Below are 27,955 nucleotides of genomic sequence, written 5' to 3' on the forward strand. Positions count from 1 at the left end.
GGTCTAAAGCAGAATGGAAATACTATATATTCTGTTAATAAAAAATTATTTCACAAGTCGATAGGAAAACAGGTAGAGACATATAGAAGTGAATCCTCTTGTCCCTCTGCCTTTGTAGCCCGAGGTCACAATGTACTTTAAAATGTGATAGTGACAATACTGACTCTTAGTGAGTTCATCCTGTGCCAGGTGCCAGTATAACAGCCTAAATGATAAGCTGTTCACTATATCTGCTTGCTATTTAATACACTAGAGAGTTACCTGGAGCATAGTGAGGGGAGTTGGATTCAGACCAGAAAGAAAGTCTTGCATAGCAAAGAAACTAGATCAAAGTGTATAATCTACAATAATCTAGTGATAAAAGGGAGAAGACACAAGGAACAAGAAAAAATGCCAACCCTATCAAAACATATGCACATACTGTAAACAAAAATGAAAGAAAAACTGACACCTGGAGAATGCCATCATGTTTGTGGAAAGTCTGTAATACTGGCTTATCAGTCCATGAGACATGTCACCTGTTTGGTTTTAACCTCTACACAGAGTTACCTAATTCGAAAACAATGTGGTTCATTTGTTATCTATCAAAGGCCATTATATGGTCAGGGCAGATTAAATTAAACTACAGTAAAACTCAAATTTCATAGGCTGAAAGAAACAGTAGGTTTAATTCTTGCCAACAACACACATGTGTTTCCAGCAAGAAGAGTCTCTGCTTGTCACCAGGATTTAAGTTCTGCTAGAAACAGAACCATCACTGGCAAGCACTGCAGGTCAGAGCACCTGACAGAATGTTCTGGAAGATGCTTTACTCCCTGTTGACTGGTCCAAACCTCACAAAAAATAATCTGTCTCCAACTCCATGTTAAAATTAATCAATACTTCAAACCACTATCCGACAAAATACTAATCCAAGGTGTTTATATACTGAAGCTACAAGAACTTGCCATGCCACATGATGATGACCAGGCAAAACTGTAGCTCACTGGCATGGTTTCCTATGACAAATAATGCAACAATGAACATTCTTATCTAAAATTTCATTCATGTCCAAGTACATCTATGTTATAAATTCATAATGTGGAATCATTGACCAGAAAATATTCTCATTCTAATTGTGATTGATATTTCCAAATTTTGTTTGTTTTTATTGTCTCATTCTATAGACCAGGCTGACCTGCAAGTCACTTGTAACCCAAACTGGCCTTAAACTTGTGACAATCCACCTGTCTCAGCTTCCCAAGTGCTGACATTACAGACATTAGGCACCACAGCTGGTTGTCAAATTTCCAGGAAATATTGTCTCCTTTAGCTGAATCTTTTACCACAGGACTGTAAAGGAAGGATGACCCACCAGAGACAAAATAGCAGCCCAAGGCCTGACATCTTGACATGGCTCTTTGGGTAACCTTCTGATTGAGCAAACTCAGGTAGAAACTTCCATTAGTTATCTATGTATTTACCTTTCTCTTAATACATAACCCTTCACCCCAACATTCCTACCATCACCCTGAGTTCTAACTACATGAATTCTAACTATCAAAAGGAAAAGGAAACTCAAAGCGCCACCCCCTGGTCCCCAAATTTAATAGTCTGGTTAATTAGGTATAAAGGCAAAAAAATTTTTTCGACATACCCTGTTCAGAGCTGCTAGAATCAGCTTGTGGATGTCAGTCCTGAAATACTGCTTTTTTAGCATGTTTAGTTTGCATTGAGAGTCATCGCTGGATTCTTCTGGTATTCCTAAATTCAAGAACACATGAGTGACAAATACAGACACATTCTTCTCTAATCCATTTAGGCTGAACAAACTGCCACTTGCTAAAAACTAGGGCAATTTGAGTTGGGTTAGGTATCCACCCCTGTGGAACTTTTCATCTCCACTTACAATGTGTGTCTGTATCTCTGCTGCATTTTCAGTGACTAGGGCTACACAGATTCCTGAAGCTTCTCATTGCTCCCAAGCAGATGTGCCAACCAGAGGCAGTCAAGCTGAGTGGTAAAACTTCTGGCCACATGTAATGAGTTTGTCAACATCTTCCTTTTATTATGACCAAATGAACATTCCTGATCTTTCATCTCTCCTCCCTGCTTCCCAGAATGGAAATGATTTCCTTTTCACGTAGCAAAGTTGTGTGTACCATAAACTTTTTAGTAGCAGGCCCACAACCATCTCTCCATATCTCAAGGGTCCAAGCATAGTCCTTCATTCTAACAGTGATTTGGGAGACATCATGTTGCTAATATGTGGTAGAGTCAAGCAATATCAGTCAAAATCTTCCAAAATGTTTGTATCTATGTATCTTAGTTTTATCACCAAATATTGCCAAGAGTAATGGTAGACACACAAAGTAGAGACAGATGGTAAGTTTAGTGTGCATTCATAATGATGTGTTTACTAATATGTATTTACACATACACATACACGTATGTGTGCCCTTACAGTCATCATTTTAAAAAGCATCAATAATCATCTAACTGTTGACTAGCTATCTATTCTGGCTCAGAGTTTATTTACAATCACTCTAAGAGAAAGTATAGGGCAGTAGAGACAGCAAGGAGGTTAAGAGCAATCGCTTCTCTTCCAAAGACTCCGATCGCTGGTCCCACATCAGACAGCTTGTGAGTGCTCACCTCTACTGGTGTGACAGGCAGTGTGTGTATATGGTACACTTTTAAACACTTGGGGACACATGCATACACAGAAAATCTTTAACCAAAAGAAAAAAGTATATATTCTAAGAATATTTTTGGACTAAAAGATTATTGTTGCTTTAATGAACATGCATGGTTCTAAATGGCTTTTGCTGTTCTGGGGACAGAGTGGGGAGGTAGTGGGGAGGGGATGGGGATGAAATCAGAGGGAATGAATGGTCGAGTTGGGGGATGGACAGAGAGGGAGAGCAATGCAAGAGATATCTTGATGGAGTGAGACATTATGGAATTAGGGAGAAACCTGGTGCTAGGAAAATTCCCAGGAATCCATAGGATAACCCCAGCTAAGACTGCTAGCAATAGTGGAGAGGGTGCCCGAACTAGCCTCCTGTAATCAGATTGGTGACTGCCCTAATGTCATCATAGAACCTTCATCTAGTGACTGATGGAAACAGATGCAGAGATCCATAGACAAACACCAGGCCGAGCTCCAGGTGTCCAGTTGAAGAGAGGAAAGAGGGATTATATGAGCTGGGGCAGGGGTTGTCAAGACCATGATGGGGAAACCCACAAAAACAACTGACCTGAGCTCATGGGATTCACGAACTCTGGAGTGACAGCTGGGGAGCCTTCACGGGACAAACTATGCCCCTGCATGTGGGCAGCCGCTGCTTGTCTTGGTCTGTTTGTCAGGCCCCTGACAGTGGGATCAGGATCCCAGTGCATGAGCTGGCTTTTTGGAATCCATTCCCCATACCTTGCTCAGCCTTGATACAGAGGGGAGGGGCTCAACTTGACACGCCAAGCCTTCTTGACTCCACATAGGAGATCTTACTTATCCTTTCTGGGGACTGAATTGGGGGTGTGGAATATGGGGGAAAAGGGAGAAGGAAAGGAAGGGGGAACCGTGGTTGTTATTGTAATTGTGCTTAGGGTCCTTCCCTTGCTACCTCCATCGCTCCTCCCACACTCATGGCCAGACCCTCCCCTTGTTGTTTTCAGTTACCCCAGACTCTGTGTACATGTTCCTTCTCCTGAAAGCTGTTGTTGGCCTTTCACTCGCCCTTCAATTGTAGACCTCAAGTCTCTGGCCTACATACTCCTTTGAAGACATTGGTTCGACCAACATTCTCATAGTTGCCCTACATTTGTCTATGGCAGACCTTCCCACTATGTGGTAACTAACTGTTAAGCCATCTACTGAACTCCTGCAGTCCCGGTGTTGCTCTCCTTTCATCCATCATTCAACCCATGATAGCATGGCAGTGTTTGGAGTCAGGAGGATTTAATAAGGGTGTGTTGAAAGAATGTGGCGGGGCGGGGTGGGGGGACAACAGGAGAGGGGAGGGGCAGGCACTTCAGTGGGAGCTGGAGGACCAACAAGGTGGCAGCAAGCAGTAAGGTTGGCAATGGAAAAAGAGGTCCCCCAAGCTAATGAGTAAGGCTCATGTGACTCTGCCGGAGAAAAGCTAACTTAATTATGGAATCAAAGGCTGGAAATAAAGCAATGGGGCGGGGGGAGTGAAAAGAATACTCTGCACTAGCTTAAACTTAAACTTGACTGGCAGCAAGAAAAATAACAAAGAAACATCAGAGATAAACTGCCCTTAGAGACAGAAGGCCCACTTTTTACACGGTGTTTATTTCCCATGTAAATTAGGGATTAAATATTCTTAGGAATTTTTCTCACAAATTAATCTCGGTGACTCACCACCCTTTCTCATGAATTTTACTTCTGGCTTGGCAGAAAGGCCTGCCTGTGGTGATCAGAATCCAAGTTCTTTAAACTTTGCCGAGAAAGCCATTGTTTCATGAAGACACAAAATTACATTGAATAGTGGTCTCTACATGAGGTCAGTTCCGTTACTCACCTGACTCTACAAAATGCAAAACAGCTCGCAATGCCTCCAGCTGCACTGACAGAGATGTCTCGTGGGTTTTCATCACTGTTATTATCCTGGGGACCACTGCTGCCATTGTATCCAGTGAAGCATTACTAGGGATGAAAATTGATGTGTTTACTTTAAAACCTATAAGCTGGTTCATTTGCGTTAAACACCAAACTGAAATAAATGTGGGGAAACAGATATAATGTGTTTTACCAGGAAAATCTATAAGAAGTATATATAAATGCATTTGAACTCAATCAATATTACAAGTGTTTAAGTTCTGACCTCAAGAACTAGAATTCAGAGATCTTTTGGTCTAGTTTTATGAAAATAATACCTTTCTTCTAATCAATATGTAGATTTTCCAGATAAAGAACTTGTTTGAAGGAGGAATTACCAAAGTCCTTTACTTTAGCTAGAAAGGGGCAAATCCAAAACCAGGACCCCTGCATCATACCAAGGTGCTTCATTAGACTTCTTACCCATAATTCATTAGTTTACATTAAACTCATGCGTTCTCCAAGACATGCATGCCTATCTTCTTACACAGGTAAGCAAACATGTCACTCTGGAAGGCAGTGTGGCTGTTTGCCTCACACAGTGCCTTGTTAACTGAAACTTTTTCATATACTTCCAGCACCATCAAAAACTACACTTAAATATTTCTATTATGTTTTTAAAAGCCATGCTTAGAGAAGAGAAATGTGACAGATATGCTATATAAGCGTAGATTAGCTGGACCTGTGTTAAGGGCAGTCTAGCTTTACTCTTTACAAGTCTGTAGATGTGCTGCACATGGTTTGTGTTATGGACATAGAATAACACTATTGCTAACAGCTAGGATTTACCAACAATTGAAAATGCACTGGGCATCATCCTAATCCTCCATGAAAATGAATTTATTCAATCCTTCTGTCAGAAACTCATATCTTCTGAAACTGTTATTTAATCCATTTATTTTTTTGTAGAGGAATCCTGAAGTACAACCATTTGATAGTTGGCTCATATATTAGCAAAAAATCCATTCGACATCCTCTGAGATAAAACTTCCATCTAGAAGGAAGTTTATTGTGACACTGTATGTTCTAAGAAGAGGTAAAAACATCCCACCCTGAAGGAAAGCTCATTAAGTAAGCTTCTGGAAGCCTGAAACTGATCACATCCATGAGGCTCCTCCATCCCCAAGCCTATATAAGCTATAAGGACTGATGAATGACTTTCCCAGAACAACCAAGATGGCTGAAAGAGATGAATACCAGCTGAACTGCCAAGAAGACTCTTAGGCTAGACCAGCTGCCTGGAAGAGGTTCCAACTAAGACACCTGGAAAGGACATTCTTTAATGTGTTGAGCTGCTGCAGGCCATGCAGTATGTTCCAGGTTCCCAGCTTTCTTGAACTGTCATCCATGCTGGGGTTGGCTTAGTGATGCAGCTGTCTCTGAGTTTTTTCCACTCCAGTAAGTAATTGTTCACCCAGAATCTAATGAGTAACCTCTGTAAAATGCACTGGTTCACCAAGTTGGACTTTGGTGGCATTCTAACTTGGTCTGTTGTACAGTGCCTATCTGGGGTGAAAAGATGCTTGTTTATTTCTCCCTAGGAGTAATGTCCAACAACAATCCGACATACCAGATCTATCTCAGCCACAGCACCTGTACACTGGATGACATTTACTCTTATCTGTTTCATGTGTGGCTGCTTCTGATTTGATATCAAACATTGCTACAGTTATCATACATTTTGGGCTCAATAGAAGAAGAAAATATATTAAGCATATATTGCTGGAGGGATCACCTGCCTGGACTTCTATTTCCGTGAGGTTTTGTAAACTTCTAGACCCTTCTGCTATTTCTACTACAGATAATACTATCTGGCCTCTGTCGTGCCATGAACCAGACACACAGTATCAACAAGCCTGGCTTTGAATAACATGTAACAACAAGTGCACTGGGAAAGGAAAGAGAGGAAACAGAGACGCCAAAGTCATCTCAAACGGAAGATTAGTAATAAGTAATAAATGACAATAAATAGTGCCTTGGTCCTGAAAAGCAATAATGGCAAATGCATGTTTTTGCAGTTTTGTATATTCACATTTATATAGTGATTTGAAAAGCTGTTGTCAGTTTTGCTGAGTAATTATCATTTTATCACCATGTAGGCGGCACAGAAGCAGACCTTCATCATATTTCTGTAGTCTCTGCCACTCTTTTTAATGCTTAGGCAAAGTAAGCCCATAATATTAGTGACAGATGACAGGAGGTCTGTGTTCAGGTGCCAAATTTAGCCTCACATTTCTACAGAGGCTTTGAGTAACAGTCCACCTGGCTCACTGCTGTGTGTGTGTGTGTGTGTGTGTGTGTTGTGTTGTGTTGTGTGTGTACACATGCTCATGAACATGAAGTACCTTCCTTCAAACAGATGACTCAACATCTTGCAGCCACTCTCTGCCACCTCAGGAACATGGGCATGCCTCTGCATCAACTCCAAGACATTCAGGTATACTCCTTTTGCCAGCAGGATTTTTCTGAAATTAACTATAAGGTATTTTTCAAGTTACTTACAGAAATGGAAGCAAACATTTGCAAGAACACATAATGTATTTTATTAGCTACTGAAAGATGATAGCTGCCCATTTCTTAACAAGTACATGTCATTCTCAGTTTTCCGTGTTTATTAATTCTTTGTGGAAGTTTCCATTTATTTTTTATTTACAGAGTAGACTGGTATTACTGTAATCAGTATATTAAAGCCCATAAGAAATAATCGTTCTTGAGAAAAAAATGTATATAAACAACACTCTTCACAATGAGAATGAAAATTAAGCATCCTTCTAATCATTACATTTCACAAAATGACAAGACTTATATAGAGCTAAGATCTATAAGTAAGACAGACCTCAATGTGGACTCGAGACACTCTGTATGCAGAGATAGAGGCCATCTCTCCACTGGTGATGGGAGCCAGGGGCAGGCCTGAGGTGTGTGGCCCAGTGTCCGGAACTCACTGATAATAGGAATAGGGGAATGGCAGGGTCTGAAATGCTGTGAACTACTTTGTACATCTTTTGCAAATGTTTTTGTGAATCCCACCATGCACACAGTGGTAGATGGTGTTGATCACACAGATGGCTTTCACAGAGTAACTCCTAAGTTTAGTGAACAAAGGGTAGTCTTTTTTTTTTTTTTGGTTTTTTGAGACAGGGTTTCTATGTGGCTTTGGAGGCTGTCCTGGAACTCGCTTGGTAGTCCAGGCTGGTCTTGAACTCACAGAGATCTGCCTGCCTCTGCCTCCCGAGTGCTGGGATTAAAGGCGTGTGCCACCAACGCCCGGCCAAGGGTAGTCTTAAGAGTTGGTTTTATAGTATATATACAAAAACCCCTAAATTTCAAGGATACTGACACAAAGTAACACTTTCTTGCAGTGAAGTCCTTCACTAAACTCAAACCCAGTGCCTTAAAGCATTTTGTATCAATTGTCTTGAAGCCTTCACAGAAATATCAATTCTAACATTATGGATCATAATCTAATTTTTTCAAAAAGGGGAAACTCTAGGGGGTTTTAACTTGAGTTCTGGTTTTAAAAAGCATTGTCAGCCAGGAATGGTATATTTCTAGAGTCTCATCACTTGAGGACCTGAGGCAAGGGGATCAAGAGGATAACCTGGGCTACATAAAAGTTTAAGTCCAAACTGAACTAAACAGTGAGACTCTGTCTCAAAAGGTCAGGAAAATAAATAAATATTGTTGTCAATCTCAAAAAAAAAAAAAAGGACCGGACAAAAATACAAGAAGAAACACATTTTAAAATAAAATCAAAACCTGAGGAGTCAGATCTTCCAAGACATCCAGAGCATCACACATCAAAATATGGTAGTATGTTTTCGTATCTCCTTCTGAGTGCTTATATCCTAACCAAGGAGAAACTGGGATTCCCAAACCTCAGTGTGCATCAGAATTCCCTGAGAGTCTTGTTCAAACACAGCTTATGGGGTACCAACTCCAGAGTTTATGCTTGGGTTGGTCGGTGTAGAACTCAGAGATTTTTAGAGTACACTGAGTACGTTTTATGAGTCACTGTCCCCACAGCAAGGCAATGTGTAACTCAAAAATAGCAAACACGATGGTGAGAAGGGGGAGCATCATAAAGTCCCAGAACGTTTCCATGCTTGCCCATTCCTGGCAGATTAATGGACCTTTTTAGCAGAAAAGTATCTGCTCTCAAAGGCAAATAAATCACAAAACGCAACAGTCCTAGAGTAGGTACCTTTACACTGTAAAGTTACCCATTTAACCTTTATTTCCTCTGGCTCTGAATACCAAATTCTCCTTCCCAGATTAAGTTTTGTCTTAGCTACCTCACCTATCATGTTCTTTAGTTAGTCTTCTGGTCTGCCTTCCTCAGTTGAGTTTGACCAATGAGCGTAGAATTTTTATTTAACTGGCAAACAACACAGGCCTGGACTGTCTGGTCTCTAGTACATAGTAGTGACTAAATTAATTTAACTGATTAATTAAATGAGAAAATTAATGAAAGGCATTGGGGCCTACTCCTTCAAATCTCCATGGTTCAAGACCCCAGTTTGTCCTCTACTCTCTCCTCCTACTTCATCCTCTTCTTCTTTTCTTTTGCTTTGAGATACAGTAGCACAGGTTGGCACTGAATACACAATCCTCCCGCCTTTGCTTTCTGAGTGCTGGGAAGGTAGATCTGTGTCACCATTCCTGCCGAGGAGCCCAGTCCTTCTGTGTATCAGCTCAATCCTGTGGGGGGAAAAAGAAAAGCCCTTCCCGTCCCTTCCTCCCTCACATTCACGGTCTCCAGTGGCTCGCAGTGTGAACTTGGTGGTGGAGTTGAGTTAGGTTGCTGCTCAAGATCTTCTTCTACAACACAGAAAACCCAGGAAGTGCAAAGGCATCTAAGAGCATCTCATCTAGCAGGTGGCCTGGAGCAAAGGTCACTGCCCCTCAGAGGCTATAACCACAGCGAGTCCCAGGTCACAAAATCTTGATGACTGGTTGTGGGACCTACAGAATTTCTAAATGGTTAAAAAGGGTAGCCCCATCACACTAGTGCTGATTGGCAGCAAGCCTTGTCCCCTCTGGGGAACTGTATACAGTGCGGAGCGGCTGCCAAAACAATCCCTGTCCAGACCTCCATAACTCTTGTGATGGGAGGTGCCCTGTCATTATTCAGGGCCTGCCTACTCCAAGCCTTGGTGCAATGTGCCAGATTTCTTTTTAACCAATTAATTTTGTTCTTTAACAATTTCACACATGCATGTAATACATCTGATTATGCTCTACCTTTTATTAAAATGCCACCACAGAGATAAGTAAGAATGGAGAAAATACAGGGGAGACATTTTCGCTCCTGACTCGACCTAAACTGTAATACGAAAGCAGCGTGCGGGAGGCATTTTAACTGTGTCTGTGGTTTTCACTTGCCTAGCTTTGCTGCTAAAATCTGGTGCTCACACTACTGTGTCTCAGATTAATCTCTCAGGTCTTTTTTTCTGTCTCACTGCCTAAAAATATCCTGTAAGACCTGCCTAGTTCCGCAGCCTGATGACAAATGGGTTTTCCTGGCAAATTTTCCTGTTTATTGTGTCAGGACTCGGAAGCAGATTGAGCAGTGACCTTAAAGCTCAAGGGTCCTTAAAGCCACCTCCTCTCTGTAAGTGTGCAACACTGTAATACTTGCAAGGATGCACATGAAGAGCATTTTCAGGAAAAAGGTTATAACTATAAACATTTTATTCTGGATAATTTTTACCAGTTTTTGAAATGATGAATATCGTATCAATCAGTTGAACCCCTATAAAGTTTATACAATAAAATAATATGTATAAATATCTAATGCAAAATGAAGGCAATCTATTTTAGAGGAAAAAAAGGCCATATCTTTTAGAGAAAAAAAGGCCCTACAAATGTTCTCATAGTGTGTAAGCTAAAAGTCAATCAACAGAAACTTGTTCCTAAGATTATATATATATACATGATACACACCTATTAGAATGGTAATGATAATAATAAATGCATTTATTAATATAATGAGGAAAATATAAAATGTAGCTAAAATGGGTATATGTTTCAGTTTCTGCAAATACATAGCATGTGTGTCATGAGTACATGTGTAGAAGTGCTGAAGGACATATATCTAAAAGTGTTATTTATTCTTTATCCTTCATATAGCATCATACACTCTTCAGTTAGCTATATCTACATAATTGAATTTTTATGACTTACAGTTTTTATGAGAGAATAACAGCACAAAATCATTTTTCTATATTAAAAAACAAAGTCTCCCCTTACCATTTTGTTCCAAGAGAGTGGAGAGTGCATGAGCAGCTGCCTGGAAGACATCTTTGGAAGAAGAATGCATCAGCATGGACAGCATCACTTCTCTGTGTGCAGGGAACCTTTCAAAAAATCAACCACATCTGAGTTTGCAGTCTCCTGTTCCTATGCTCACCCTGCCTGTGAACTCTAACAGTGCAGACATGGAAGCTGAGCCATATACCCCCTCTACCTCCAAAAGAAGCACAAGTTAAAAAACTCTATATATAAATGTTAGATTCAATGTATCAAACACTAATGTTTCTGTTTCTTCGGAAGCCTGTAAGCCATCCAGAGGACCCCAGGCTTTGTAGACATATAACCAGGGGTAGACAGCTACTCAGTTACTATGGAATCACACAGGGTGGGCCTAGGTTACATCCCAGGAGGGATGGGCCAAACAGCACAGGATTTCTTCCTGCTTCTCAGAGCAGGGCACAAAATAAACTAAATGGAGTTTTCCATTTAGCATTTTGGGCTATATTTTACTGTGAGTGAATGAAAATGCTCAACAAGAAATTGTGATTAAGGATGTCACAGTAGACCATGACTCATGCGAGCCTTATAAATGCCATGCATTGTTTAATATAGGAGGTGCACAAAATATAAAGAAAAGAATTAGAGTGCACAATGAGGGCTCTCGATCACAAGACAGAATAGGGGGAAGGGATCAGCAGAGGAAGTATCAACTAGCAGAAAGCGATCTTTAAAAAATGAGGTGCTAGGAAGAAAAATATAAATGAGGATAATGGAAAGAAAGGGGCAATAAATGCAGTAAGGAAACAGAGCAGACTTAAGGAACAGAGAGAATAGACCTGTTTTCTTCTTTTACTAATATGTTTACTGGAAAGATATCCAGAGTGCTGAGGACTACATGTGCTATGGATTAAGGTGTATATGTCGCAGCCTGGATCTGCCTGACCAAAAATTTCCTGAAAAGGTGGCTCGCTTGGGATCCTTCAGATCCTGATGTCTCAGTCTTCAAAAGAGTCACTATCACCTCTTCAGATGCTAAAGTACTATCTGCTTCATCAACTCACTCTTTTCCAGAAGTGGGCTGTTATGTAAACAGGCCTCTCAGTAGACAGGTACACACTGCGCTGGCAGGTGGGACCTGCCAGAGGCATTTTCTAACCTGACACAGATAATCTGCTGGCAGGTGGCATGGAACCCCAGTGGCTCTGTGAGTGTGCTCAGCTGGCATGGATGAACATGCATTTGTACCTGGTCAAACAGAATTTACAAATTATCGATTGATTCATGATTCCAAATCCCTCAGTAGAAATTCAAACACTCCTACACCTCAGATTAGAATGCTGTACACCTCTCCAGGCATGGATGCACAGGCCAGTGGTTCCAGCATGGGCTCCACTGGGAAACCCTGTCTTGTGGGAAAACTAGACAAAATCATATCTGCACTAGTTAACATGCAGCAATGCTAATGCCTAAATACCAACAAGAAAAACTAGTAGGGAGAGTTTCTATGCACTGGCTAAAACAGAGCCCAGGTTTTCTATAGAGTCAAGTAGAAGTACTAACTGGCCATCGTCCTCTCCAATCTTCTCATGTAAACTGTTCTGGTACATAAGGAGATTATTTAGTGCCCAGCATGCGGCTTCCTAGATCAGGAAGGGAGAAGAAAAATGTATCAAAACCAGAAATGATTGGAAAGCCTGTTTTGAAGTCAGGGCAGTAACTATGCGCTCAACCTGCACATGTTTGTTCTTCCGATGGCGCATCAGGGCTTTACAACAGGGTTCCAACCAGAATAGCTTCTCAGTGTCCTCCTCATCATTGTTCTCCTGAGGCTCATTTCTTTCCTCCAAGTCTTGGTTTAAGAAAATGGTCTCAGCTTAAAAAAAGAAAAATAAGTATATGTGACTTTTGCATGCATTTTATTACCAACAGCTTGAATGGCCAAGCCTAAGTGCAGTGTTTGAATGCTTTCAACAGAATGCTCTCCACCCAATGTCTTGGCTGATCATGAAGCAATTTTCAATATTTTACATGTGCCAATACTCTGCTGTCCCATAGTAGAGGAGGTGGGTACCCACCACCTTATCACACTGTAGCAGGGTCATCTGAAGTGATCTGCTGGTTCTTGACATCCTGCGTGAACAGGGATGCCACACTTGTTGGTGCCATGACAGCATCCTCTGCTGGCCAGAAGAAAACTCTGACTTAATACTCAGCACTTCAAAAGGGAAAAGGGATTCCTTGTTAGTAAAGTGACTTACTGAGAAGTGCTAAACAGCTGAGTGCAGAGATCTGCAAGGCTGCATTCTCTGGATACTGCCGGACAGCTTTAACCACAAAGATATGCACTTCATTCAGCACCAGGATGTTGAAGAAATTACCTAAAGTTAAGGGAAACATTAGGTAAACTCTCACCTGTACAACTTAAAATGCAGTTGCTTACACAGCAGCTCTGAAATCAATCAATCTAATGGCATAACAGCAGATATTAAATCATTAAGTTGATCATTATGACATAATGACATACATTAAATCAAAGTGACTTTTTGAAACTTTGGTTCCTACTGTTGTCTGCCTTGTTAGGTGATGCTAGTTGAGTAAGACCAAAGCTGTGTCTGCTTAAGTCAGCTCTGACTCCACATATCATGATTCAGAAACCAGTGGGCATCTCTTATCTGTGACACTATAGTATGCTGACTTATTACAATGTTCTCAGTATCGGCCTGCTTACACAGCTGTGTCCTTCTTGAAATGTAACCTGCAAACATCTCACTTATAAAGACACAGACCAGAATGTGACCACTACATTTCACCAGAAATGCTTTCTGGCTTTATTGTTTTGATTTTTAATTCAAGGTAAATTATTTTAAATATATTTTCAACTGAGATAAAAGCCAAAAACATTGTAGAAACCTCTGACTTATCATTTGCTGTCTTGGTGCAGCACAATGCTTAAATCGGGACAAATGTCTATCCTATCTCCTCATACAAATGATCTCCTGGCAGGGGAAGCCCACACTCCTTTGTTCTAGTTTCTTGATGCACACAGCACATTATCCCTCTCTAACCCAATCTAACGTACAACAACACAGCACAGTTCTTATTCCTCTCTAACCAGAGCTCAGTACCCATTGATTGACTCCACCACTTCCTCCTCCTCTTCCCAGTCTCTGATAGCCATAGAGTGATGCACACATCTGAATTCAAAGTCTACGTTTCCCCTTCATTGGCTACAGGATCCAGGATGAGACACATTACTAAGCCAGAGACCCTCAAGGAAGTGTAGTGGTAACAACAATATTCCACCTTTCAGGATAAAGCCATGTATCAAAAGTTCATATGTATAAACATATATGTCTATGAAGTTACTTTGTAATCTGTGAAAGTAGGCTGCAAACATGATTGCATAATCATATCTAATAGTCTAAACATATGATTTTAAATAATTGCTCATAAAGGATAGATATCAGCCAACTGTTGTATACGAGAATGTAACTCAAGTTTTAGAAACTCGTTTTCACTGAATCTACCAAGGAGCTCTCCTAAAAATTAAACCAATTTCTAAATTACACAGGGGACATAATGGTGATTGTGGACAATAAAAACACAACTTTGTATAATGAAATCATAAGAATAAGAGTAAGCTTTTTTTAATGGCTGAATGATCCTTCTCCAAGTTAGATGATGAAAGCCAAATCTCTGTTACAGCAACCTAATTCTGCATAAAATGTTGCTGATGATTCTTTAGGAGAAAGGCCAACAGAGCCAGTCTCCAACAGTTAATATGCTACCTTATCTGCACTATTATTTACCTGCCGGCCCTTTAGTTCATTGTTCTGCTCACAAAAATGTTGAGAAAGGCTCCCAAGGTGTACATCTTAGGGATGTGGTGATGTCATATGAGCTGAGAGAAAATGAGCCTCTAAGTACAGTCTAGTGGGAAAGGATGTCTTCCACACTCTCTCCAAGGCAGAGGTCTGAACCTTTGAAGCACAGAGCACTCCTTGTTACTCCTGGGCTCTGACCCCTGCCAAATATCACCGGAGAGGTACCTGCAATGTAAGGCTTTGAAAGGCTCAGCTCTGGAGCTCCACAGAAGAGAAATACAAGCAAAGGAGCCTCAGTGACTGCCACTGTATGAGCATAGACATCGAGATGTCCATGGACCTCACATATTAGGCACCAGGTATGGACTACAAAATAACTCACCAATTATTAAATAAATAAACATTTTTAATAAGTAAAGGGGAGGGGGAATAAAATAAAAGCAAACCAATAAGACAATCAAGGTTGCCTGGAAGGTCCAAAAATAAGAGATTTATCAGAAAAATATTTTTAAAATTAAGTAAGTCACCAAACTAAATTTTTCCTGGGAATAACGGCTTATTGTTTGAAAATCTATAGATTTAATTTTATAATACCAAAAGTAAAGGGGATAATCTTTACATGAATTCTTTGGTATTTAATAAAACTCAATTCTCATTTGTGATCTTTTTCTTTCTGTAAAAAGAGACAGATGTAAAAGTAGAAGTAATCAAGAAACAAGAAATTTTAATTTGATTAAGATGTCATAAACAAGCTAGATTTTGACACTATAAAAATCGTGAGACACTTATTATTCTGGATGAGAGAATATTCAAAATTTTATCTCTAAAATCAGGAAGAGGACAAGGATATTGCCAAACACTGTTTCCATTCAGCATTGTGCCAGTGATCCTGGGTCATGGGAGAAGGAGCTCAGAGCACCACTGTTCACAAACCATTAACTTACATAATCTGCATATATTCCCCCAAAGTTGTCATAAATAATAGAAAAGAAAGACAAATAAAATCACTTTCATTTCTTCATGCAAGCACAGTTCAGAGACATAATTTCAAAACAAATGCCAATTACAATTATATGAAAATTGAGCACCTAAAGATAATGATACATAAAATCTGCATAGATTGTAAAAAGAAATGATAGTGCGGAGATGTCAGTTCTTCATAACGTGATCCATACACTTTGTGTCCTTTCTGTACAGATTCCATTAGCGTTTGGAACTGGAAAAGTTAGTTCTCAAATTTTTATGGAATAGTAACGAGGCAATACAAAACCCAGACATAAGACACAAGAAGAAGAATGTGTGGATAATTGACATTCTAGTGTTTTGGGTATTAGATCTTAGAGAGCACAACAGAATGCTGATCCAGAGCAAGCAAATTAACCAACACAACAGAAAACCATAGGCAAACTCTTATCCTCATTATGTTTTCTAATGGGCTCTCAAGATGATGCCACAGTCTGGCTTCTATGACAGAGTCACATTAATCATAGGTACACAGGGCCTCTAGAGTGCACTGATTTTACTCTATGGAGTATATATTCAAAGCACTATAGCTTATCATGTGGAATATATATGTAAAATACAATATATTTATTGGCCGGGCGGTGGTAGTGTATACCTTTAATCCCAGCACTTGGGAGGCAGAGGCAGGCGGATCTCTGTGAGTTCGAGGCCGGGCTGGACGGACAGCCTCCAAAACAATACAGAGAAACCCTGTCTCATAGAAACAAACAAACAAAAAAAGAATATATATTATACAATATATATAATACATAGTTATGCATGTATGATGTTTATATATTATGTATTTGCATATTATAATAAACAAAACATACATATTTATATTTGTGATATATATAAACCATATACATGTGTATATGTATATGACTTCTGAGGAAAAGAAACATTTTTTACGTCTGGTAATACACTAACTCTTAACTCAAAAGAGTTAAGATCTCTTTTGATTTTCTGCTTCACATTTTCCACATAATTCATACTTACTCTTTTATAGTTAGCAACCATAGTTTAAATGTAGTTCAACAAAAATCTCTCCTATAGACAATTTCAGAAAATAAAATGCAGAGTGCTCATCAATACCATTTTATGGTTTTCTATGTGTGTTCCTTTCAAAACCATATGCTACATCACAGTATTTCTACCTAGTGTTTATCAAGATTACTCATTGGTATAGAATACACGTAAGCTACATGAATATACATAACACAGTCTATGATAACAAGTGAAGAATTATAACTCACCTAATGTAAGCCTGTGGAGCAAGGAGCAGCTCACTTCTTGAATTTTTTCATTGTCAGGGAACGCTTTCATGGCTTCCACCACAATATTGTAACACCTGACATTCCCACTCATGAGGACTTCAACATTGTTGCCTGAATAAAAAAATCATAATCACCAAAAGAGAGTAAGTTTCTTCCCTCAAATATGCATACAAATGCATATTGCACAGATAGTGCGATGGGTACAGATCCAGATGCAAATAACATGTTCTATCAAATAGCTACAAAGATTCTATGGTGTTTGTTGCTGACACAATAGGATGTAGAACTTAACTTTAACATGAGTATACATTATTTCATCTGATTCCTTGTTTTAAAATTTTAAGGTATCTTTAGGATTAATATTTTGGAAATATTCTACCATTCTACCAAAAGCAACTTAAAGATTCAATGTAATCCCCATCAAAATTCCAACACAACTATTCACAAAAATTTAAAGAATGATCTTCAGCTTCATATAAAAACATGCAAAGAAGTGGAATATCTAGCAATTCTTAGTAATAAAAGAACTGCTGGAGATATCACCATCCCAGATTTCAAGTTTACATACCTATAGTAACAAAAAGAGCACTGTATTGGTATTAGCATAAAAACTGACACACTGATAAGTGGAACTGAATTCAAGACTCAGATAAGTCCACACACAAGCAGATACCGAGTTTTGATGAAGAAGCCAAAAATACACCGTAAAAAATATAGCATTTTCAACAAATAGAACAGGTAAAACTGGATGGCTGCATATAAAAATGAAAACAGACATGCATGGCTCACCTTGCCCAAAACTCAACAAAAAATGGATCAAGTATTTCAGCACAAGACCATATGTCTTCAATATGATAGAAAAGAAAGTAGAAATAGTCTTGAACTCATGGGCACAAGAAATGACTTTTTAAATCATCCTATGAACTAAAAACAATTAATAAAAGGAACCTCATGAAACTAAAAACCTGTATGACAAAGAACGCTATCATTGGGACAAAGTGACAGGGTAAAGAATGGGAAATATGTATTATTGATCATACATCCAATAGGGGGTTAATATCTAAAATATATGAAGAACTAAGGAAAAGCATGAACATCAAAACAACAAGCCAATTTAAAAATGGAGTAAACAACTATGTAGAGAGTTCTCAAGACATGAAACACAAATGGCCAGGAAACACTTCAAGAAATGTTACACATCCTTAGTCATCATAGAAATACAAATTAAGACTATTTTGAGATTCAATCTTACCCAACTCAGAATAGCTAAGATCAATAAAACAAGTGACACTACAAGCTGGCAAAGATATGGGGAGGGCGAACACCTATTCATTGCTGGTGGAAGTGCAAGCTTGTATAGCCACTATTTAAAGAAGTGTGGTGGCTTCTTGAACAGCTAAAAATAAATCTATTGCAAGATCCAGATATACCACTCTTGGGCATATAGCAAAGTATTTTACATCCTGCTAGAGAAATACTTCCTCATTCATGTTCATTGTTGCCAAAAACTGGAAACACCCTAGATGTCCATCAAGTGATGAATGGATAATAAAAATGTGGTACACTTACACAATGGAATATTACACAGCAGTTTAGAAATTGAAATTATGAAAGTTTTAGGCAAATGGATGGAGCTAGAATATATCATCCTGAGTGAGATAACTAATAACCCCTAAAGACAAATATTTCACATTTTCTCTTATGTGTAGATTTTAACTTTGAAGCTTTTGATATATATATATGTATATATATATAGATAGATAGATAGATATAGATATAGATATGTAATTGGAATAAGAAGCGAGGTACATAGAAAGAGACTACTGGGAAAAAGAGGAACTACCAAGCAAGGGAAAACATAATATAGTGTTAGGTAGTAGTAAAGTAGAAACTAAAATAGAGGGTTAAATAGGGAGGGTATGAAAAAGCAAGAGAGAGAATACAGGAAGGGACAATTCACACTAAAAGGCCATTTGAAAAATCATATGGAATATACATACATATGTATGTATATATATGGAATATATAATTATTCTTTTCATATGTATGAGAAATCTCACACACACACAATCTAAATGGAGTTATAAAATAATAGTTGAGACAGTGCCTCAACGAAATATTTTACTGCCTTATTACCAACAAGTAAAACCTCTAGTGCCAGGAAAGGGTTAAATGTAGTTGAGTAATTGACCCAAGGGCCTCATGGAATCCCCTCAGACATCATTGACTATTGTCAAGGTTATTGGATGCTCTCTACAACCTGAAGACAAAACTTACTTATGTCATCAAACATGGAGAAGTCAAGCAAGTTTCTAATTCAAAGCTTTATCTCTACTAACTGGCATTCATGGTACTAGAAGGCACTCTGCATGCTACCAGATACAAACCCTGCACCCTACAGTAACCTATCTGCACGATGTACTCATGCAATAGTGGCACAAATGTTATGGGACTAACCAAGCACTTTTTAAAAATTAGATTTAAGGCCTACTCCTTGAAATGGAACCCATACCTGACACTGCTAAAGAGTCAAAGAATCTGAGATTAGATGGATTGTGGGCCTAAAGGCAAGCTTTATACTATTATTCTGCTAAGAAATATAGCAACAAAATGATTCCTAGTAAAATACTGTTATTCCCATAGATCAATGTCTCATTCAACACTTATCAGAGAAACTTCTTGCTGCTATAGTAGAAGGTAATTTACATGGAGACTTACAACTAAATAGTGCACAGATAGTGGCTTTGGTAATAGAAGGTAATTAACACAGAGACCTACAACTAAACAGTGCACAGAAAGTGACTTTGAAGCACTCAGCCTGTCCTAATTATGAACACTATTGCTGTGATTAAACATCATGACCAAAAGTAAGTTGGAGAGAAAAAGATTTATTTGGCTTACACCTCCATACCATAGTCCATCAATGAAGGAAGTCAGGACAGGAACTCAAGAAAGGATGGAACCTGGAGGCAGGAGCTAATACAGAGGCCATTGTGGGGTACTGCTTACTGGCTTGCTCAACATGGCTTGCTCAGTCTGATTTCTTACAGAACCCAGGACCACCAGCCCAGGATGGCACTACCCACAATGGGTTTGGCCCTCCTATATCCATCACTGATTAAGAAAATGCTCTATAACCAACTTTATGGTTTATACAGTCATTTTCTCAACTGAGTTCTCTCCTTTCAGAAACATCTGACTGGTATCAAATTGACATAAAACTAGTCAACACACAGTCCTACATGGGATATCTTCATCACACCCCTCCCCTCAGGGCCCAGGGAGCTAAGGGGAAGAAGAAGCAAAAAGATTTTAAAAGCCAGAGGTGATGAAGGACTATAAGGAAATAGTGTCTTCCAGACACTATAGGACAGATGAACTCACTGAGATTTTTGTAACGTACACAAGGCCTGGGTATGGTCAAGCCAGATGGGGTCTCAGTATTGAGAAGGAGAATTGGACACAGGCTCGTATGTCTAACTAAGAAGTTATTTGCAACGGATATCCACTGACAAACAGAAGTCAGCTTTCCCCAGTGAAGTGTCACTGGGTATATGGACAACACTTGAGGACAGGCCTAGTAACATTTGGCCGACACAAAACAAGTTCTATGCTTGTGAACATTTTGTTTTGTTTTGTGTTGATATTTTTGGTCTTATAGGTCTTTTATTTGCTTGTTTTTATTTTTGCTTTTATTGGTAATTTTTGAAAGAGAGAGAGAGAAGGGACACAAATTTTGGTTGGTAAGGAGGCTCTGGTAGGAGTTGGGAGAGAGGAAACATAATCATTTATATTGTATGTAAAATGTTTTATACATATTATTTAAGACAAAGAAAGTAAAAATTGAGGGTTTTGTACAAGTCTAAAAACAGTCATATTTATTTCAAATAAATGAGGTCAGAGGTCTACTTTCTGGTTAGGACATTGATTATGGTTTTTGCAATGTCTTTTCCTCACCCAACAAAAAAAACCTCAAGATCATCTCATACATTAGAACAGTGAAAATAAACTTGGATATATTCCCTCCATCCTGGAAGCACAGACAGGAAAGGGGCAGAAATCTTGAGCTTCCTGGAAATGGCAGGAGAACACATAAATACAAAGACACAAATACGTGTGCAAGGGGTTGACATGAGTCAGGCAGAGAGGAAAGGAAGAAGCCGTGGAAGCTGCTGCAAATTTGTGGGGGAAACATTTCTGTTTCTGAATGTAATATTAACTACTCACCAAACAGAAAAACATCTGTTTGTAAAAGAATTTTCCTAGCAGAATTGAAACTATTTGTAAAAAAATATACAATTTAATGTTTAAATGGAATTGTAAAAACACCAAAATATTTTTTAAGTTTACAAGAATGAAAGAAATTAGCCCGATAAAAAGCCTTTGCTGAGAACTGGTGTTAAAGCCTCCTGATACCTCATTGTTATCTGCTGCTGGCCTTGACCTTTGTGTTATGAATCGACACATTTTAACTGGATTATGTCATAAGTGGGTGGAAGACAATGGACTCCAAAAGCAATAAGCCTGAAATAAAAGCATAATGAACAGAGCCCAGGAAAAGTACAAGGCAGAAAATAGCTGTCTTGCTGATGACTCAATAAAGTATGGCACTCTGCTTTGGGATTAGTATTCAGCCCTATCCTCTGATGACTGTTTTGTTTCCTGTGTATAAGAAAATGTTTTGTTTTTACAAACACATTAAAGAGGCTATTTTTCCCAAGAATGGTTGTTTTTTCACCCTGCTGCAATGAAGTCTCAAGCTGTTGTACTTGAAACCATGTGTACATATGTGTATTGTGTGTTATATATAACATAATATACATATATTATATACATGCATAGAAAATTCATATTGTACCACAATGTTAACCATTTTGTAATATGTATTACATATCAAGTATTAGTTTATATTATTCACACTAAATTACTATTTCAAAGAACTTTACATGTGTGAAGATGAAAACACGTCTATTAAATGCATGTTTATAGCTGGCTTAAACCACATAGAGAACTGTGAAGTGTCAGTGTGCACTTATAAAACAGATCTGAAGCATCCCATTGGTAGTCACCAATAGAGTGTACAGCAAAATATGTATTCTGATTTCTGCTTTTTGATGAAGCCGCTAAATTTCCAAGCATCAATAAATGCCAAGAAAAACCAAACCAGAATTCAACCCCTATTGAATGGTTATTTGGCCACTCAAAGCCTCACAAAAGCTGGGCGGTGGTGGCACACACCTTTAATCTCAGTACTCGGGAGACAGAGGCCAGTCTGGTCTACAAAGCTACACAGGGAAACCCTGTCTAGAAAACAAAAAAAAAAAACCAAAAACCTCACACCATGTCTGCACCCTCACCCACTTACCCTTATCATGCCCTTTCCCTGCCTCCATCAGAAAAATTCCTGCCGGTACTTGGAGATATGCATGCCTCTGCATGTACACACACACACACACACACACACACACACACACACACACACTTATGTACACAAACACATGTACATTTACACAGAGATGTGTGTACACACAGTATATATTCACACTAATTTACACGTGTATGTATCCACTCACATACATGCATTCACATTTACACACAGATACACACAAACATACACTCACAATATGCACACATTTCTGTGCACACTCACCCATACTAGCTCATATGCACAAACACACATACATGTACACAAAGTACAGACTGACTTACATACATCCATGTACCCAATCACATACATGCACATATACATTTACACACACACACACACACACACACACACACACAAAATGCGCTCATAAAACCAGAGTTTCCTGAGTGGCTTTTCACAGTCCTGCTGCACATCTTTGGGTTTTGTTTGTTTTTCATTTTTTGATGTTTTTTTGGTTTTGTTTTTTTCAGGACAGAGGATTCACCTTAAAGTCTCACATAATGCAAGCATTCAGCAGATAAGCTGCATCTTTAGTATTTATTTTATTTTATTTTTGGACCTGTTCCTCACAAGTTGTCCAGGCAGGCCTTGAATGCAGCCCCCTGAGTGTAGCTGAGGTTTCAGGCTTGAGCTATGGACCCAGCTGCCCCCACATCACTATGCTCCTAGTGTCCAGCTTCTAAATGTTTCCGTATTGAGTTCTACTGCTCACCCCTCTGTATGCTGAGGTCTCTGTGTTCACGACTCCTCAAGAGCTCTGGCCTTGCTCTAAGTGTTTTCAGAACCTCAGGAATTCTGCCTTATGATGCCAGGCCCCGCCTGGGATGATATCTGTGTCTCCTATTGTACCGGGAATTCAAAAAAGGCAAGGCACACATTTAAGCTTTCCACTACTGTCTCCCATGCACTAAGCCTGGAAGTGGATGCAGCATCGTCTGGATAAAATGAATTAATGAAATGAATCAGTGGATGGAGAAGTTTAACATCCACATGACTCCAACAAAAAAAAATCCAAGAGATGCATTTTTAATGAATATGAATTAATTAAATGAATCAGTGAATGGAGAAGTTTAGCATCCACAGGACCACACACACATACACAAACACACACACACACACACACACACACACACACAAATCCAAACAATACGTATCGAAGTTCTCCACATGTAAATCAGAAAACATGCGGAAAGGATACTCACAGGGAACCGCCAGGGAATGCAGGCAGCAGAGCACATGAAATACAATTTCCTTATCCCCTTTGAAATTCCTGAGTGTACTCAGCAGTATCATGTAATCTTTGTTCTCAACAAACTCCATCAGCTGTTCCTCGGAAACTAAACCAGGAAGGGGAAAAAAACATGAATATGATTTAAGATGACATAAATTTTTAATTCCTGAAAAATATATTTATAAGTACAAAACGTCACAAATACAGTACACTTAATGAAAATGTGTTTCTGCCTGAAAGACATGGGAATTTTAAACATTAACTCTGTTTGAAACAGTAAAATAGGTCTGTTTTGAACTGGTTATATCATCTTTTGAAATGACAAATTATCAGGAACCAAATAATTCTCAGAAAAAAAGGAAAAGTACTTACAATTTCTTTTGGGGGAAGTCTATAGCAACCTAACAAATATAATAATAAAGATGATGTACTGGAAGGAACAGTCTATGATTCTCATGGTTGGTAACAATGATTGTCTATCATCCTATAAGTGTTACCCACTACTAATAAAGATGACCCTTTGGGATGAGCTACCATGACTTTAGCTAAAGATAATGCAGACTACTCATTAGAAATGAATATTCTACAATACTGACCTGCTGGTTATAACTAGTTTTTCAGTTTTAATTTTTTAACTATTTGTATTGTGTATGCCTGTTTATCAGTATGTACAGCACATGCCTGAAGTACCCAAAAAGTCAGAAGAGGTGGTCAGATCACCTAGAACTAGAGTTACAGGTGGTTGTAGGAAACACTGTGTAGGAGCTGGAATTGAACCTGGGTCCTCTGCATGAGCAGCAATTACCATAGCTCCAGGACCCTGTGTTTGATATCTAAATGGCCAGGAATTTATGGTGGACTGCTGAAGGGAGACCCAGCTAGACATGTCAGCTAAAAAGTTGTTAATTGCAGCAAATGGTATGTGATTGGACTTTGAAATACTCTGTTTTAATGGTTTTCCACAAGAGATAAAAAACTATCATTCTTTTTTTAGGTGAGATTATCTTTTTAAATTGACATACAATTACATCCTTTTATAATTAGAGTAAGGAGTCATTTTATTAAGTGGGAGCTTCAAAAAAACTGTTCACAAACCCAGTCTGTTAGGTTAAGAATGGTGCCAACAAAATGTTAGAAAATTCAGCTCTTTATGAGCAACCTTAAGTGTTTTAAATTGTATACTACCATGTCCATGTAAGATAATATGAAACTGGTTAGATTCATCTAATTAATGATAGATACCATGGGACCTTTACATTTAATATTATAATTTCCACAATATTTTTCAATCTTTGATAACCACCCTTATTAACTAGCTTTTCAAGATTATTAACTTTATTAACTAAATACTGTCTCAGGGTACTTGGTCCTCCTTAAAAAATCAAAACTTGTCTTCTTATATTTATAAAATATATAACACAACAGATATAATAAAATATACACTAAGCATTGATGATCTTTGGATTACGATTCTCCTGTTTAACAATCATTAGTCTATGTCGATCTGTCCTAGAAGGACACAGCCCTTGTGAGAATATAGAGACAGGCCTCTTTCACGAGAAAGAACTTGCCCAAATAGAAACACAGAGTACAGGTCCCATGAGAAAACACATTTCAAAGTTTATCCTGCAATTCTTATCAAAGCTTGGGTGCAAGATGTAACACAAAGAAGACAGCCTGAGACACATGAATTTCTCTCCTTCTTCACTGGCTGTGAACTCTTCTCTCCAAAGCCTGATCATCAAAGATCTGGATCCCCAAACCAGCAGCAACCACCCTGTGCTAACTAACAGCTAACCTTGGAAAACTTGCTCACTCCTGCAACCTACTTACTTCCTCACCACGTCAGTAAAAGGACTGGGTAAAACTCAAACAGTATGCAATCATTTGTTATCAGTTTCTGAGTCTGCTGTGAAATGCCTATCTGTCTTGTTTCTCAAGGACACTCTGCAGTTGCCCAGTTCTCTGTACAAATCCTGTAGCAATTTCAAGTCTGACCAGATTAAAAATCATAACCCCATTTTGACCTGCACTTGACTTCATAAGTTTTCTTTTTTTTCTTCTCAACACCCATACAATCCTAGTGCCCAGTTATGCAATAGAAGGAAGTCTACTATAACCACATGATTTATAACCTGTGAGTGAAATTCATACCACAGAAGGAAGCAACATGACCAAACTAAGAAACTAACAACTTTTATTTCATTTTGAAACAGTATTATTGTATGTAATGTTGGTTTTTTTTCTCATCAGCTATATCCAACCTTTCCCAGTACAGGTCATTCTTCTTATGAATACCTCAAAACAAAAAATATACATGTTTAAATACCTCTCTCAAACAACACATGCAAAGTCTTGCATCCAAGTTTCTGGACTTCATCATTGGCCGAGTATGTGTTCATAGCATCAAAGATTAACAAGAAAATATCACATTCTTCATCCAGTATCAGCAAAGTGATTTTTCCTAATTTGAAGAAACCAAAGTGCTGTAAGCAAATAGTTGTTTTTAGCAGTTGATACATTAATTTTTGCATGAGGCCTATGAATGTTTTATTGAATTTTATTTTTGTTAGACCACTTCATTGTCCCAAATATTATCCATAGCAAATTCCTTCCAAGTGAAATAAATCCTCAATCAGTTTACCACAACTTTTATAAGTTTTTGGAACATCACATCACACATACAAAGCCTAGGCCTCCTATCTTACATTTTTAAAATTCATTCCTACTTTCCCCTTGGCCATTACCATCTAACTATTCTGTGGGTACCCTGAACTGACCCTACTCTTGCTCCTGGTCTGCACCAATGAGACCATCATCTAATAACTACCCAAGAGAAATTTCCCTGTCATCAACCAAATTCCCTCTCTCTTCCATTTCCAGTGAGCCAAGGTATTTCATTAAGAGTCAAGTCATTCAGGGTCAGCTCTTAAAGACTCCAAAGCTCTCTCTGAATAAGTTAGTTTAGCTTTCCTATCCTAATCAGGACCTCTTTCCATCTCACTAGGAATGCAGAAACAGTTGCTTATCTGTTTTACTTATTCTAAACTTCTCCCCAACTGTTGATAGTTCACTCCCTGCACTGTATTTCTAAAACCTAAATGTGATCCTAGAAGTCCTGCATTGGAATCTTCTAAGCCCTTCTCTCACTCCTAAGTACACTAAACCAGATCCTTTACAAAACCTACTATAACATTGTCCTGAGCCCATCCCTGACTCAAGTCTACATATGTTGCACCCATTGCTGCCCTTAAAGCCTTTCTCCAATGCCTCTTTGAACTTTCATTAGCCAACACTTTCATGCCATAATCTAAGACATCGCAAATAACACTCATTCTGTCAACAGAAGCAGCTGTCATGGAATAGGGATGACAGCAATAAACACAGTTTTCTACTGGGTTTGTGTTTGTGCATGTGACATTGGAACCTCATAATGTTAAGTAGGGGTTCTAATACTAAGCTAAACTCTTAACCTCATAATGATTGCTTTTTGTGATACAAACATGTCAATCACTAGTTGATTTACTTCATCATAACACATTTAGTCAAATCTAGAACCTCACAAGATAGTTCCAAACCCCTCTTTTAAGAATCAAAAACCTGAGGTACAAAGAGGTTAAGTAACCTAAATGACCTTGCCTGGTGCTCAGTAGCTAATAGGAGGCCAAACTGGATTAAATTTAAGTAGGCCAACCAAGAGGAGTGGTTTACAGTGATAACCCCAGCACTGAAACAGGAAGATGGTGATTTTCAAGCAAACCTGGGTCACATAGAGAGTGAGACCCTTAATCAAAAAGTCAAATGGCACTCTAACAATTTTAGAAAGATCACTTACATTTGAAACCCCCATAAGAGAATTTAGCTGCTATCTCTACTGTGGGCAAGTTTCATCATATTTCTCTTATAGTAGTTTTCTCACTACACTTCAATCATTTCTCTAAACGCATTAGCCCATCTGCCTAGGCAGGCCCATTCCCTAGCCACATATGTCTGTTTAAATTTATAGTGAATAATAAAATTAAATAAAACTGAAGTCCAGTGTTTCATATTTCAAATGCTCAACAATCATGTAGAGCTACTTGCTCTGACACAGGGCAAGGCTAGGACGGTTCCCTCCCCTGCAGAACACCCACTGGCGTGAGTGCTTGATTGTGACAGATGAAAAATGAAGCAAGGACATATTTAAGTTCTCAAGGATAAGTGTTAAATGATTGAATTAAAGGTTCTTTAGGACTTTGTGTCTCCTGTCCTCCTTGCCGTGGTCCTTAAACTCTTTCTTGCTCCTTCTCTCTCCTGAAGGTCTCCTTTAGCATGACCAATTAGGACTCTCATGTC

General features: G+C 38.7%; 1 protein-coding gene across 4 annotated transcripts in view; it reads right to left on the minus strand.

The window, feature by feature from the left end:
* The window catches only part of Lrrk2 (leucine rich repeat kinase 2), a 138,161-nt gene that overhangs the window by 98,832 nt on the left and 11,374 nt on the right, over window positions 1–27,955 (minus strand). For 3 of the 4 annotated variants that reach the window (XM_040753954.1, XM_040753955.1, XM_005067127.4), the window contains exons 5-14: window positions 25,950–26,084; window positions 23,592–23,726; window positions 16,941–17,072; window positions 13,117–13,236; window positions 12,589–12,731; window positions 12,419–12,498; window positions 10,856–10,962; window positions 6,949–7,078; window positions 4,527–4,651; window positions 1,637–1,743 (exon numbers count right to left, since the gene is read on the minus strand). In XM_040753954.1, the coding sequence (XP_040609888.1) occupies window positions 1,637–1,743; window positions 4,527–4,651; window positions 6,949–7,078; window positions 10,856–10,962; window positions 12,419–12,498; window positions 12,589–12,731; window positions 13,117–13,236; window positions 16,941–17,072; window positions 23,592–23,726; window positions 25,950–26,084 (1,214 nt within the window). Of the gene's footprint in view, window positions 1–1,636; window positions 1,744–4,526; window positions 4,652–6,948; window positions 7,079–7,439; window positions 7,542–10,855; window positions 10,963–12,418; window positions 12,499–12,588; window positions 12,732–13,116; window positions 13,237–16,940; window positions 17,073–23,591; window positions 23,727–25,949; window positions 26,085–27,955 lie in introns of those variants that run through there. The other variant, XM_040753956.1, reaches the window with a different exon arrangement.

The sequence above is a fragment of the Mesocricetus auratus genome, unplaced genomic scaffold (genome assembly GCF_017639785.1).
Source record: "Mesocricetus auratus isolate SY011 unplaced genomic scaffold, BCM_Maur_2.0 Super-Scaffold_100010, whole genome shotgun sequence".
NCBI lineage: Eukaryota > Metazoa > Chordata > Mammalia > Rodentia > Cricetidae > Mesocricetus > Mesocricetus auratus.